The sequence below is a fragment of the Mesoplodon bidens genome (genome assembly GCF_964165515.1).
Source record: "Mesoplodon bidens genome assembly, chromosome: 9".
Classification (NCBI taxonomy): domain Eukaryota; kingdom Metazoa; phylum Chordata; class Mammalia; order Artiodactyla; family Ziphiidae; genus Mesoplodon; species Mesoplodon bidens.
The window spans coordinates 56901819-56917947 of record NC_138166.1 but is presented as its reverse complement, the minus strand read 5'-3'; the positions used below and the strand labels follow the sequence as shown (position 1 = coordinate 56917947).

The 16129-nt window shown below is 39.5% G+C and overlaps 1 protein-coding gene across 10 annotated transcripts; it reads right to left on the bottom strand.

The window, feature by feature from the left end:
• Positions 1-4699: 4699 nt before the first annotated feature.
• CBX3 (chromobox 3) lies at positions 4700-16018 on the bottom strand. 10 transcript variants are annotated; one of them, XM_081243734.1, is made up of 7 exons: positions 15049-15108; positions 13966-14034; positions 13816-13867; positions 10766-10908; positions 9171-9333; positions 6387-6481; positions 4700-6037 (listed from the first exon to the last, which is right to left on the bottom strand). In XM_081243734.1, the coding sequence occupies exons 3-7, from the start codon at positions 13837-13839 to the stop codon at positions 5911-5913; spliced, it is 552 nt and encodes a 183-aa protein (XP_081099860.1). In that variant the 5' UTR covers positions 13840-13867; positions 13966-14034; positions 15049-15108; the 3' UTR covers positions 4700-5910. The 10 variants fall into 10 exon arrangements, with proteins under 10 accessions (XP_081099860.1, XP_081099861.1, XP_081099858.1 ...); XM_081243735.1 differs by lacking the exons at positions 13966-14034; positions 15049-15108 and adding an exon at positions 15880-16018; XM_081243732.1 differs by lacking the exons at positions 13966-14034; positions 15049-15108 and adding an exon at positions 15331-15485.
• Between the last annotated feature and the right edge of the window lie 111 nt (positions 16019-16129).

The window sequence follows — 16129 nt, the reverse complement described above, 5'->3', positions numbered from 1 at the left end:
CTGCGCGGCATGTGGGATCTTCCCGGACCGGGGCACGAACCCGTGTCCCCTGCATCGGCAGGCGGACTCTCAACCACTGCGCCACCAGGGAAGCCCAGCAGTTTTAAATATCAATGTTCTTGTCCTACTCTCTCAGGTCAATTTTCCCCCCAATACTTAAATTTAAGTAAAAGGGCAGATTTCAACCTTCATTTGAAAAGTAGAGTTGGTAGGAAGTTCCAGGGTGTTCTAAGACACTGAAAATATTCACATTAGAAGTTTTCTAAAAGGCAAGGACAGAGGGTATTTTAAGAAGGTATTTTCAAATTGGCTGAAATCCTTTGCATTAGTTATACATTTTGTTTATATAAAATATCCACCTTTTTTTCTGGAGAGCACTCTTCCAGTGATTGATCCAATTACATTTCTCCACACATTTGGTTATAGTTGATAGTTCCAGGGAGGGCATCTGACCCAAGCCCAACAGATCTCTTAAAGGATTTTTGAATTGGACGTCAGAGAAAGAAAAACTCATCGTTTCTTTAGAGGCAGATTTGGAGGTCTGGGAGCTGTCAGCACTTCTGCTTTTGATTTGCAGAGATCAGCTCCAGAGAAGAGAGCCGGTAACCAGAGATGGCAAGTCTTGGGGTTGTGCCAGTCCAGGGTTGCAGTCATCCTGAGGTTTACAGTGGAGGTTGGTAATAATATTTATCTGGTCCTTATTAAGTACTGGAGATTCAGCTCTGGGTGTTTTCTATTTAACCTTGAAAATCCCATGAGATAAATACCATCAAGATCATCCTCCTAGTTTTATAGATGCGAATATTGAGGCATAGGGGTTAAGTAACTACAATAAATAGCTGAGCTGGGATGCAAACCCATGGGGTCAAACTCCAGAGCCCATGCTCTGAACCAGTTATTATTATTTTTAAAATAAATTTATTTATTTATTTATTTTTGGCTGCTTGTGTCTTCATTGCTGTGCGCAGGCTTTCTCTAGTTGTGTCGAGCGGGGTCTACTCTTCGTTGCAGTGCGTGGGCTTCTCATTGCAGTGGCTTCTCTTGTTGTGGAGCACGGGCTCTAGGCACACAGGCTTCAGTAGTTGTGGCGCACGGGCTTAGTTGCCCCGCGGCATGTGGGATCTTCCCAGACCAGGGCTTGAACCTGTGTCCCCTGCATTGGCAGGCGGATTCTTAACCACTGCGCTACCAGGGAAGTCCTGAACCACTGTTATTTTGTCTCTAGGCCAGCAGTAATTTCCCTTATCAAAGCAGGTTTGAGTTGGGTATCTCCTACTTCTGGCCAAATTATGTAATGTGTTGTAAGCGTACTAACTAATATACTAATCAAAGGAATACCTCAATATATGTCCAAAGCCACTTTAATAGCCTCCCCTTCAAGGTTTCTCCTAGGTTCCCTCTCTCACTAAATCACATTTTCATCCATCCCAGAAAAAATGAAAACTTGGGAGTCATTCTGGATCCCTTTCTTCCCGACCTCCACATCACCTCATTTTATATCCAAAACCACTTTATTCTACAAGCACATACTGGAGACTTACTATGGACAAAACCCTACCCTCAAACCAGTCCCCTTCTCTTTATTCCCATAGTTAATGCTCTTGTTCATACAACTGACCTTGACCTTCTTCAGCCTTTTTGTGCCCTAGTTTCCTCACCTGTAAAATGGGGTCAATCATGCCTACTCCAGAAGGCTATTTTGAGGATTAAATGAGATAAAATACAAAAAAGTATTCATCAACTGTTATTTATTCTATGAATGAAACAATTCTTATGTGTGATCATGGATTTTCATACTGTTTGCTTTTACAGTAAAAACATGGGCTGTAATGGGAAAATAAAGATTCCAAATGAACAGTTTCATATTTTTGTATTTTCCAGGTGACATGATTGCCTGCAGAAATCTTTTAACATAATATAAATTCTTAAAACACACATAAAACCCCACCAAAAAACCCAACAGCCCTAAATCCCCCCTCCTTATTCCCTATTAGCAGATATGCTGATGATTGTCATGTATCTGAGTAGTGCAACACATTTAGAGGAGATACTACATCCATAAGAAGAATCAAGCTATGAAGATTGGTATCTACTACAATTTCCTTGATTATACCAAATCACCTACTGGAGCTTTAAGTTGTTAAAATTGCTCTCCTTGATCAGTGAATACTCAAAGGTACAAATTCATTTTTTCAACAAAAGATGAAAGGGTCTATGTATCATATAGGTTACATACAAATACACATACTATTCATATTCAGCTTCATGTTAGAGATTTTTATCTTTTGCTCGATGCCAATATTTATCCAGATATTTGAACATATTTCAGGCCCTTTATGAAAAAGAAAAACTTCAGTTTTATATGTTGGCCAAGTCTTTTTGTAGTGGCATAATGATTATCTTTGATCCATGAGATTAGGGAAACTGCTACCTACACATCTACTTCTTCAGAGGCACTGATGTCCATCTTGGGAAACAAAAGTCAGAAACCTTCACAAAAATATTCAACAAAATCTCAGATTAAAGACCTGACTATAAAAATGAAATGGAATGAAGAAAATGAAAACAAGAAATTTTAAAAGACTATCCATGTAACTTCAGAATGGGAGAGGTATTTTCAAACAAGACATGAAATCCAGAAGACATAAAGACTGACAAGGGTTGACCACATAAAATTTGGTACGACAAAATGGTTATCATAAATCATGTCACAAAACATTGGCAGAAAATATTTGCAACACAAAAAATTAATAATTACATAAGGAACTGCTACAAATTAAAAAATTTGTAAAATTGGCAATTCATTTATAGATGAAGAAATGCAAATAGTAAGCATGAAAAGAATGTTCAATAAAAATATCACAGACATGCAAATTAAAACAAGATGCCATTGAATTGGCAACAGAATCAGTCTTAGTATTATTAATCTGCAGTACAACTGAGGATATGGGGTAATGACTACTGATGGAAGAGTCACTACAAGACTGACTTCATTAATTTCTGGAAATCCATCTAAATCTACTTAAGTTTCACTATGCATTATGTAAAGGAATGTTCACCACCTTGCTTCCCTGGAGTCCAGTGGTTAAGAGTCTGTGCTAGCAACGCAAGGGGCACCAGTTCGATCCCTGATCTAAGATCCTTGGAACTAAGATCCCACATGCCCCGTGGCATGGCCAAAAAAATAAAATACCTAGTAATAAATCTAACCAAGGAGATGAAAGACCTGTACTCTGAGAACTATATGCCACGGGAGAAAGAAATTGAAAAGACACAAAGAAATGGATGTTCACCACATTAATCTAACAGCAAAAAACTACAAACCACCTAAGTTCATACCCAGCAACTGATTAAGTTGGGGAACCTCCATACAACAGCCTACGGTGTCCCTACTAAAAATAGGTAACACATTTTTATTACCACATACAAGGCATCGTTTTAAGTGTCTCATATGCTTATATTTCATCTTGATTTACTATTTTATAGATGAGGAAACTGAGGTAGAGAGAGGTGAAGTAACTTGTTGAGAGACTGTGCTATACTGCTTTTGAAGATGGAAGGGGCCAGGAACCAAGGAATATAGATGGCCTCTAGGAACCAGCCCTAATACCTTGACTTTGTTTTTTTAATTTTTAGGCCACGCCGCATGGCGTACGGGATCTTAGTTCCCCGACCAGGGACCAAACCTGTGTTCCCCGCAGTGGAAGTGTGGAGTCAACCACTGGACTGCCAGGGAAGCCCCAATACCTTGACTTTGTATTTTGGACTCCAGAAATAAGATAATAAATTTGTTGTTTTAAGCCATTCAAGTTTGTGACAACTTTTTATAGCACCAGTAAGAAACAGATACAACATAGGAGGTATGAAAATACATGGACAAGTTTCCAGAAATGCTCTAAGCTAAAATTCAAGGTACAGTCATAAATTTCTGATCTGAACAAAAGGTTCTGTATCATTTACAAACCCACTGTTGAGAGCAGTGCTAGGTCTACAAAAAGATTGGTAACAGCTTAGTATAGATGATTTCCTTTTTTCTGTATAGATTTTGGAAATCAGTAGAAATATATCACAACAGGATCAGTCCTATCAGAATACCTTTTTTTTTTTTAGATGGCAGCTTCAACAAACTAGAGTCTGAGTATCAAAATTTCACTTTAATGAAACAAGTTCCTCTTAGGCATCACCTGAAACTTATCTTTTTAAATAAATTTATTTATTTTTGGCTGCATTGGGTCTTCATTGCTGCACACGGGCTTTCTCTAGTTGTGGTGAGCAGGGGCTACTCTTCGTAGCAGTGCGTGGGCTTCTCATTGCGGTGGCTTCTCTTGTTGAGGAGCACAGGCTCTAGGCACACGGGCTCACTAGTTGTGGCTCCCGGTTCTACAGTGCAGGCTCACTAGTTGTGGCACACGGGCTTATTTGCTCCGCAGCATGTGGGATCTTCCTGGACCAGGGCCCAAACCCGTGTCCCCTGCATTGGCAGGCGGATTCTTAACCACTGAGCCACCAGGGAAGTCCGCTGAAACTCATTTTAACAAGAAAACCTTTTTGTGGTAATATTCTACTTGAAATTCCTAAACTCAAAGGATCTAAAACAGGTACTCTAATGCCTTAGTGACATCACGCTATTTACAGATATGAAGTTAATACAGTGAATGTGTTTCTACTCCCACTATAAAGGCATCAGATTAAAAAAAAGTCTAATCACATAAAGGAATATAAAACTATTTATTGACCACTGTTCACCAGTATTTACAATAAAGTAAACAATATACAGTTGAATAACATTCTGATTACTACAAAGTTATTGTTTTTCCTGGCTTCTGCTGAACCAGTAACCCAAAATACTGAGAAGACCGAGCCTACATTTAAGGAATGGGCTGGGGTAAAGTTTGAAAAAACATGCAGGTCAAGTTTAGATTAGAAAACTTTGTTCACTCATTTATTCCTGCAGATCCTAAACTGCCAACATCTCTAACCACCTGATTAGGTTTCCATTAACAAGTCTGAGACATTCCATGTATCAGTCTTTCAGTAAATACAGCACACAGATTTCAACTTCTTATAAAAGAATGGTTTTCCAAAAGGAAGCTTTAAATGTCCATTTAACTAAGTCTTGCTTGGCTAATTAAAACACACCAGAATTCTTTTATTTTTTTCATTTGGGTTGACAGAGATAAACTTTTCCTTTCGGGGGGGTTTTACATATAAAACTGCATTTATATGATGGTAGATATGGATGCAGATTCTGATAGGGCTGCTTTAAAAAATTATCCAATTTAAATGGTTTAATTTGTCTCATTAATTACAAAATTATTTGAAAGGTTAAGACTTAAATTTTCAATTTAAGTTGAAGTGATTTCTTTTATTGCGCAAAATGACAGAATCCCAGAAACATGGGCTCATCCATGGTTGTGAAAGGCTGTTTTTGTTTTGGTAAATGTGTTTAAACAATAACCAAAAAACCCCCAAACCATTTACATATGTATTTTATGTATACACATACAGAAAACCCAGAATGGTCCTTAGGCATATATGAGTTAAATGCAAATTCTAAATTCTGATTGAGTAATGACTATGGAGATTTTCCCCAACATTTAGAAAAGCTGTTCTCTAATGCAGAGGAAATAATATACCATGGTATCAAATGTTCTTTTCTGCTAAAGGAAGCAACTACAGAAAGCTTTTATTTATTCAAAGTAACCAGTGCTACAGATGCAAAAAAAACAAAAACAAAACCCCCAAAAAACCCCCCCAAAACCCAACAACTTCCCCAATACTACTTCAAAACGAACATATCAAACTGGATTTTCATTAGAATGTAGTTATTTCTTCACACTAATAAATCAAAAAACCAAGACCCAGATTTTATATATATATATAAATATATATAAAAAGCAATGCAAACAATTATTGAGCTTCATCTTCTGGACAAGAATGCCAAGTTAGTCTCTCCTCATAAAAAGCAATTACAATTTGAGGACACTTCATATTTGCCTCTTTTGCCAGCACCAAGTCCGCCTCATCTGAATCTTTCCTGTTGTGAGGAAAAAAAATATTCAATTAAAAAGTCTAAACTGTATTTTGTCAACTGTTAACCATTCACTTAAGGATCATAACTCAATCAAAAGGTATTGCTTCAGGGTTATGTGGTTACTTGTGGCTGTGTTCCAGTAAAACCTAATTTTCCAAAACAGGCCACAGTTTGCCACTCGTTGCTTTAGCAAAGTAACTAGAATCATCCTTTTAGCAGATAATTACTCTCTACCTAATGATGGTCAACTATTTATAAAACCTAGGTAGATATGTTTTTTAAAAATTCACAAGTTTTTAAAAAACATTATCTATTCTTACTTTAAAATATAACAAATTACCCACACACTTACCATTTCATGAGAAACATTAATTCTCCACTGCTGTCGGTGGCACCAATTATTCGCTCTGGGTCAAGACCTCTGGCAAAACCTCTTGGTTTATCAGCCTGTTTAAAAGAGGTTAAATGATTATTTACATAAATGTTCCCACACATTTTTTTCAGAGAGCAAACTAACAATATTAACTTCCAATTTGTTTTCATGATATATAACTTTTAAATAAAAACCTTCTGATGGTGAAACAAATGACCAGAGCAAGAGCCCATATTTAGTACTAAAACACATATTAACTTCCATTAAACTTACAAGTAGAAAAAACAAATCTGGATGTCTAAAATATTCTGAATCATAAATCTAGAAAACAGACAAAACTTTCTTCAAAGACACAAAAGGCAGGAAAAAACCCCAATCTCTCTTTTTTTGGTAATTCTAAATCAATTAATAATTATAAATTCTTGAAAGTCAGTATTTCAAATTACTTCTAGGAATCGTCTAAATTACCCACGTTATTTTTTAAAGCACACAGAAACTATAAACAGCAAAATAATAAAAACTTTAAAATGAGACTAATCAGTATTGTAATCAATCTGAATTACAGTAAACCTTATAAAATACTTCGTATAAACCAAAACTGTGGTCTGAGGGACTCCCGGGGATGCCTGAGACCTTCTGGAGTATCTGTTTATCTGCAAGATCTCCTCTTTTCATGTATCTGTGACTTTAAATTGTCTCTGCATATCTCCACCAAACAACATAGCACAGCAAATCGAATACAGGACTAATGCCTTATTAAGACAGACACTGACAAGATTTGCAAAAATGTAAAATGCCACTCTTCTCATTTAAAGTTATTTTTCATGAAAAGTTATGAATAACATGTAATAGTCTTCGTCATTCTTAACTGAATATACAAAACTGTGTTAAGTTTCTACTTTAATTTCTAATGCAGTTAGTAGTGACAGTTATAATCCATATAAACAAGTTTTTTGGGATCCTAAATAATTTTCTAGAGTGTAAAGGGGACTTGAGACCAAAAAAGAGAAGTGCTTACATAACAAATCCTTTCTCCCCATGAGTCTTTTTACATCATTATCTCGAGCTCTGGAGTCAGACTGCCTAGGTTATAATGATGACTCTAACCTTCACTAGAGTGTGTGGCTTTGGGCAAGTTAACCTCTTTGTGATTCAGGTTCATTTTCTATAAAATACATACAATTAATACTATCTGTTTCATAGAAATTGTAAAGTATATGAAAAGCAAATTAAGTAATTTAGAACACTACTCGGCACATTACGAGGGCTCAATACGGGATGACTATTGTTATTAAACAGTGCTTCTGTTGAGCATGTGGTTGACTTCCAATTTACTTACAACTGCTTCTTAAGATTGTTACCTTTTTGCCTTGGCTGCTAAAGTGTTCAGAACCAAATTTGTAGCCCACCTCTGTTTCCCTTCTGTAAAAAATGAGGGTAATACCTATAAGCTTGACAGAACTGTCATTAAGAGTTAATGGACTGGGACTTCCCTGGTGGTGCAGTGGTTAAGAATCTGCCTGCCGATGCAGGGGACATGGGTTCGAGCCCTGGGCCAGGAAGATCCTACATGCCTCGGAGCAACTAAGCCCGTGCGCCACAACTACTGAAGCCGACATGCCTAGAGCCCGTGCTTTGCAGCAAGAGAAGCCACCGCAATGAGAAGCCCACGCACTGCAATGAAGAGTCGTCCCCACTCGCTGCAACTAGAGAAAAGCCTGCATGCAGCAACGAAGACCCAACACAGCGCGCCCCCCCCACCAAAAAACAAAACAAGTTAATGGACTGCGAAGTACTTAGCATCTAGTTCAAATGATCAATTTCTTTTTTTGCGATTCGCGGGCCTCTCACTGTTGTGGCCCCTCCCGTTGTGGAGCACAGCCTCCAGACACGCAGGCTCAGAGGCCATGGCTCACGGGCCCAGCCGCTCTGCGGCATTTGGGATCTTCCCAGACCAGGGCACGAACCCATGTCCCCCGCATTGGCAGGCGGACTCTCAACCACTGCGCCACCAGGGAAGCCCCAAATGATCAAATTTTAAATCCAAAGTCCTGATCAATAAATCTGTATTGTATGTTTAGTCCCCAAGCCTAGATATAATTCAGACCCAAGACCTTTTCCCAAATTGCTGTGTTAGGCCAAAAGGCAGGACAAGTATGTTTTAAAGTTGAGGGTAAAAGCAAGGATTTATGTAATTTGCTCAAAGCCACAAAGAAATCAACGAAGCAAAGATTGGCTCAAAATACACATGCAGTGAATGAACCAATTATCTCATTTTATGCTAATAAAAATTAATAAAAAAATTATTATCCAAGATTATATACTTCAAAATCAAAGTAGTTTGGCAATACAAGGATCATGTGCCAAAGTTTTGGTCACTACCACTCACTAATGATCTATAATCAAAATGTGCTATGTAGATTGTTTTCACTGTATTGTAAGGGATTTTCAATGATCAATTTTGTATTGTTTTTACTTAAGACAGCTGGTCTACATCAGAGGAAATCGTCTGATCTGAAGTCAAATTCATCAATCTATCCAAAATAACACTAGCACAATTTTAAGTGGTGTAAGCACTTACTAGACATTTACACAACGTAGGGTAAACCATGCCTATCTTTTCTGTCCCGAATATTAAATATTAAGTATTTTTAAAAGGCCTTTTAATGATATTTTTAAAGTACTTGAGTTTTAAGAAGTATTTAAAAAATCAAATCATCCTTTTACAAAAAGCCAGTTTGCTGGCCAATGTTTTATACGTACAGCATCTCTTTTCTTCTTTGATTTGCTATCATCAGATTCACTGTCAGATAAAGATTTTCTTTTTGTTCCATCTTTTTCTTTACCAGCTTTTTGAGAATTAAGAAATGCTTCAATTAACTCTGGACAATCTAAATTTTCTTCGGGTTCCCAAGTATTGTCTGCACTGTATTCGGTTAAAAAAAAATGTTCATTCAATTAAACATGGTTCATCACCATCATCCAGATCCATTTAATACATACCTGACAAAAAGTCCTCTGTACTGCAGATATGAATCATTTCCCCCCTCCCCTCACATTCTTTTGAGGGAATCTATACTTCCTTTTGTGTCTACTTTCACAGTTCGTACTATGTGGGCAATGTTATTACCTCCAAGGTTAACTGAACCTGGCTCTAGCAGAACAACTGGAACCAGTATTTTTCCAAGTTATGCGGACAACTCACTTTTGAATTCCTCTGGAAGAGCCTTTAAAAAAGGTGGATTCCTGGTTCCCACCTCAAATTACTTTATCAGATTGTTCCTAGGGTTGAGGCCTCCAATACTGTGTTTTAAAACACAGCAATTCAGAGGCACTCTCAAATGTGAGACAGTATTTTCAATTTCTGCTGGGTACTCAAATTGGGAAGTGATATAAAACAGGGGTTGGCAACTCACAAGTCAAATCCAGCCTTTTGTATGGCTGGCAAACTAAGACTGTTTTTTACATTTTTAATTGGTTGGGAAAAAATGTCACAATAAAAGTCGCATGGAATTGAATTTTGGGGCCCATAAACAAAAGCATTATTAGAACACAGCCATGTTCATCTGTTTAATGTATTGCCTATTGCTGCTTCTGTACTACATTCTCAGAGTTGAATAGCTGTGACAGAAGCCCACAAAGCCTAGATTATCTACTATGTGACTCTTAAAGTCTGCCAATCCCTGATATACGGCAGAGATGACCATTTCCATGTGTTTTTCAGAAGGGCTGGAAAGAAAATGAGTATCAATTACCAAATGTGAAAGTAAGGTCACCCTACACCACTAGTTACAAGATGGCTAACTTTGTGTGCTCTGATCCAGAAAGCCTTTACAGAACTGGACAGAATGAAATGAATCATTTTAGAGATGCTAGGAAAGATGCTTTTAACCTCTGGTTACAACTTGGTCTGTTAATGCCCAGACTCTACTTCTTAGAGATTAGGATACAGTAAACCTAGTGTAGGACCTGAATTATGATGAGCACTTCTGTTTAAGACCCACTAGTATACCTTACATAGCTTCACTATTTTTTAATGTCCTCTGTAGGAAAACCGTGTACATTAGGTATTCTTGGTAGTACAGTATCCAACTACATTAAAAAGCAAACTGTACTCTATATTATATAAATTTGACTCTCCAAGGTAATCAACTAGACTCAAATCTGCTCGGTTACCACTGTAGGCAAAAGACATGGCTCTTTTTAAACCTACCTCAAACAAGATATCCTGGATTAAAGGTGCTTTTAAATTTAAAGAAACTTACAGAAAATGGATAAAAAGATCTTAGACTAAAAACAAATTTTAAATGTTACTTAAGTGCCGTTAAACATATAATAAAAGCACTGAGATTTCTTACTCTGTAAATCCCTTCCACTTCAGGAAATACTCCACCTTCCCATTCACTACACGTCGGTCCAGTACTTTTTCTACCACAAATTCTTCAGGTTCTGCCTCTTCGACTTTTTTACTTTTTCCATTCTGTTTCTTTCCCATTTTTTGCTAAAACAAAACAAGAGAGATTTAAGAAATATCTCTTTTTGATTTTTTTAGTACACTTTAAAGGCTAGACTACTTATATTACCATTGCATTTGACACCTAAATTTCCACTTCTATATCCCAGAGCAGATACCTTCTGAAAAAGTAAAAGTTAACAGATAATAAAATAAAGGAATTCTTGATTCTGTGGCTTTAGCTCAAAACTATCACCCACCACCCTTCACTGAAATAATACAATCAAAAACATTCTTTGAAAGCATTGTTTTATCTTTTCCTGGTCTTATTTCTATGTAGTCTACAAGCCCAAATTTAGTAGAGTTTTCACTCATTTTAACCACAGGACAGCAACAATCAACTATTAGAAACTATTAGAGAATGAGACAAAGGAGAATAACTAGTAGTGACAGGTCTTATTAGTGAACCATAGACCCATTAAAACTACAGCCCCCAAACACTAAGACCCCCTTTCCCAATTGAAACACTGATGTTAAAAGCGTCAACAATTTAAGAGAAAAGATAACTGCACAACAAAAACATGGTTCAGAACCCTGATATCAATTGCAGGGTCAACCAATGAGACCATAAATAGGTTAAAAAGGACAAGATCATTTCCCCATAATCTCTGTATATAATGTCACTGACCACCCGGAACAAACCTATAATGCTGTCACTTCAAGAGGCCAAAATGCTGGATCATTTTAATTATCTAATGTGAAAAAATCCTTTTCTTGGCTTCTCAAGAGAAAGACTCTAAAGTGGTAGCCAATGAAACTAACTTACAAGTTTTTAGGTTAGATTTTTTTTTTTTTGGTATAACACTCTTTGAGAGAAGCAGGAGACCAAGCTCAACAGACCAATAACTCAAAACAGATTTGTTATTGAAAATGGATAAACTTTCAAAAAAACCCGGAAATGGTTATTAAGAGACTAAGGGGGGAAATCCCACATGTTATGTTCATCTTGGAATCATTTCACCTTAAAACAGGTGCTATTAAAAAAAAATTAATTGCTCAGTCACTAAAGTCATCCCTCCTAAAGCATGTAAGCAGAAAAATTAACAGCAATGGCTCAAGACTGCGAAAGACATTTAAAAATTCGTAATCATTTAGAGGTGTACACACACATGTAAGAAATAAAAATCCTCTGAAACTTAAATAATGCAGCAAACACCTGATTTTGTTGGATACCATTCCCCATGTCATATCTTATAACTTTCATTAGTCAAGGTACTTGGGTATTGCACCCAGTTAAATAGCCTTCTGACTCCGTACAGTACAAGGAAGGTAATGATGGTGGTAGTGGAAAGAGTGAAGAAAAACTGGTAAAGACCAAAGCTTATCAGACACTGATCCTAAACGAAAAACAAAAAAAGTATGTCCATGAAACTAAGAGGCTAACAGAGTAAACAGGAAAACAAAAATAAACACAGAAAATGAAAGATAAAAAAAATTTGGTCCAAGAAATGAAGTATTTACTACTATGGCACCCATAAACTAGTTAAAAATGCTCATCCTTTTCTTTATAAAAGAAAATCCACCCACTTTCCCATTTAAATTACAGCACACATTATCTCACAACACTAACAAAATTATTTTAAAATGCAAAGTTAGGTAGATTCTGAAGACTATCAAACTGTATGCAAAGCAACTTAATTTTAATAGAAGCATCTATTTGCTTTCTCTATCTATATTCATCCTCAGTCTCAGGGACAGCTATTTCATTTCCCATCCAATACTTTTGATACTGGTGATTGTAAAGCCAATTAAATTATCTACATTTTGGTTTACTGATTATGAAATCTGAAGGACAGTTCAATCCTGAGGAAGCACAGATTATGCTTTGTGCTTTTTCCATTGATGGCTTTGATGGGAATAAATTATGCCACCAGACAGGCTTTATATTTAAATGTTTCTCAGGATGTTTGACTTAAAAGTGCAATCTAATGATGAAACAAATTAAAAATCACCAACATGCCCTTTATATTGCGAAACCCAAGGGGAGAACACACAAACCAAAACCGTTTTGCTTTATTTAGATGTTTACACTCACCTTTATATACTTGCAATTATTAACGCAATGTGTTAGAATTAAATACTGTGGGAACCATAACTTTGAATTTCGTGATTTTTATGTAAATATTCCAATGGCTATGTTAAAACTCCAAACTTGACATGGCTGAATACATACATGTCTACAGGTTTATAGAAGTTTTAATGAAGCCTAAGAATGCAAACTGTGGGTTTAAGAAACTGCTGGAGAGAAAAAACTTAATTGCTCAAAAGATCCAGAATATCTAGTTTCCTCTTTCCTGAACGTATGTGTGATGTTTTTTCATGTCGTGTATTAAAAAAACCGCACTGCAATGATTTAAGTTTAAGACCCTTCTGTATTTTAGAATAAGCAAGTTTGAAATATGACAGTGACCAATTCGAAACATTCAATGACTTTTGTCTCCATCTAAGTGTACAAGGTAACTGTTCTTTAAACAGGGCAATGCTGAAAATACCTGCTTCCCCTAGAATTCAGTAGAGTGATTTAGAGAATAGTATGCCAATCAACAAGGGCTTTATTGCTTTGTCTGTGTATGCTTGTAACATTCTTCCAGGTCACATAAGTTTTGTATCTTTATTTCAAGATAAGAATACTTGGTAAAAATTTATTTCATGCTACTCTCCCAAGATAAGGTTTCTCTAAACGAATCAAGACACTATTAAGCCAAGTCAATAAATATCTCAATGTAGTAATTTCCTTTTTGCTCCTAACTCTCCCCGTAATAACAGTGGGGCGAGAAGGGACTGGAAACTATATATGGATGTAAATTTCTCAACCACAGAGATGCAAAGTTATAATTTTTGGAGAAAAAAAGTTTGTGTTAGATCCTTAAATATTTTAGGTTGTCATTAACTTACCAATGTAGTTTTATTGGACGCCATTTTTTATTGCAGACTTGAAGAGCTATTACTAGAAAAATGCATGACAGTTAAAAAAGTTTGCAAGACACAAAAAAGTAGCTAAACATAAGTTTTGTTTGGATTCCAACCCCCACCTAGGTAACTCACGTTATCAAACATGTATACAAATCCACAGAGAAGCAGTTTTGAGATTCTGCACGAAGTAGTGATACATGCCTAAGAGTATATCAGTGTTGTAACCAAGTGTACCTAGATAACCTTACCGGGCACGTTAGTACCCGAGAAAGCTTTACAGGGTAAAAAATAGACAATTTTTTTTTCCCTATCCAAATCCCACTTATAACCATAGTCAGAATTTTTTAAAAAATGGCCAAATAGTTTGGTTCAAAAATCAAATGACTGCCCAAATGATCACAATAACCAATTACTGTGAATTTCTCCTCTACACTTAACAGTCCAAACAGTCGCGTATGTAATGTAATCCCAACCTGGTTTCTTCTTAGCAACCCTCCCTTTCCAATCACTAGTTAAAAAATTAAAGGAAAAACACACCGAGATGTTCCAGTCCCATTTTGTGCCACTTTTGAAACCAAATCACTTCTTTTCTGCACTTTCATCCGCTCCCCTTAAGCCCCTGCCCCACCCGGCTTAACAAGGCCTTAGCGCCCGGCCCCCGCCCCGCCCCCTCCCCCCCACGGGAGCGCGGGCCTCGTGGTCAGCGCATCCGCGGGGAGAAACAAAGGCCGCGGCGTGGGGGCTCAAGGGCACTGCGCCACGGGGCCCGCGCCTCCCCCGACCAGGCGGCGGCCACGTAACGAAGCGCCCGCCGCAGCCTCCGGACATCGGGCCGCGCGGATACGGGAGAATGCACCGCCCTCCCTGGAGGCCCAAGTCGCCGACCGACGCCGGGAGGGGAAGGAGAGCCCCTCTTCTTGATCCGGGATGGGGGAGGGGAGAAAGAAATGCGCTTTGTCTAGAAATAAGGCAGTTGTCGCCACAGCTTTCAACCTTGGGGAGAAGAGTCTCGTCCCCTAAACCAACTACAGACGCCGGCCCAGCGCCAGGCCCGCCGCGGGGTCTCTGTTCGCCTCTCCTTTCCTTCCCACCAGCTCCTGATTCAGGGTTGGGCGGGGAAGGGATGGGAAGCGGGGAACTGGGGGCCTCTGGGGCGCATGTGGTATCTTAAGCAACACCACCAAGTGAAAGCTAGAGAAAAAGAAAGACACCGACTTCACCGCCTCCGAGCTGCTCCGAGTCCCGGGTCTGCACCGTCTCCGGCCCTACGCGCCTCAAGCTCCAGCCACATCCGAAGGGGAGGGGGCTGGGGAGCTGCGCGCGGGGCCGCCGCTGGGGGGAGGGGAAGGTGGCACCGCCCACGCCCGGCGGCCGCGAGGGGCGGGGTGGGCGCGCGCCCCGCGGCGGGGAGGGATCGTGCGCCGCGCAGTGCCCGCCGGGAGCCCGAGCCCGGGAGGGAGAGGGAGCGGGAGAGCGGGCGGTGACGGTGGCGCTTACCGTTCGTGGCGTGGCGCCTGGTGGTCCTCGGAGGGGAGGGGAGGGAGAGGGAAGGGGTGGGTGAGGGCCGTGACCGAAGTCTCCTCGGCGGAGGTTTTTCCTGCTTTGCGGCAGTAGTGGCTGGCGCCAAAACAGGACTCCGCCCACTTCCTTGCCCCTGGGGTTGGGTGCCTCCGAACGCTGGGGGTAGGTGTATGTGGGGGGGAATCGGGAAATAAAAACGAGCGCCCTTTTCGACTACCCGCGAGGTCGACCCCAAAAGCGTTGGCCAGGGTTAGGTTGGTGGAGCGTGAAGTGTAATTTTTTGACTAGAAGTCGCTTCGGGTGTTTCCGGAAGGGGCCGAGTTGGTCCTCCGCGCAGAGGAGGAAGGGTGGGGGAAGGAAAAGGCAGTAGAGAAAGCTACTAGGTTTTTTTAAGACGGGGGTGGGGGGAGATTATCAAAGCGTTGCTATAAGGACCACCTCCGGGGTTGAGGGGGCTGGACCTCTGGGCTGAAGATTAAGCTCCTCCCAACAGCGTTAATTTTAAAATGCGCGACCGTTTCTCACCTGCCCTGCACTAAGGCGGGGGCTGGACCCAGTTCCGAGAGTCAAATACGCAGAACTCGTGCCTTCCACATTCACAGAGCCCTTTTACGCAACTGACGTCAAGCACCACTACTGGCCGCAAGGGGGAGGGGCACGTACTTGGCGCAAGGAGGTAGAGCGTAGAGCGTTCCCGCCATTGGCGGCGGTTAGGGCGTTTACGCAACGGCCTGACGTAGGGGCGGACGCGTTAGTCGGGGGGAAGGTTCTAGAA

Coding starts and splice junctions, on each gene's coding strand:
- CBX3 (XM_081243735.1), bottom strand. CDS start 13,839: ATGGCGTCCAATAAAACTACATTG. Junction 9,334..10,765: donor AAGTGGAAGGGATTTACAGA/GTAAGAAATCTC, acceptor AACCGAATACAG/TGCAGACAATACTTGGGAAC. Junction 6,038..6,386: donor TTAATGTTTCTCATGAAATG/GTAAGTGTGTGG, acceptor TCCTCACAACAG/GAAAGATTCAGATGAGGCGG.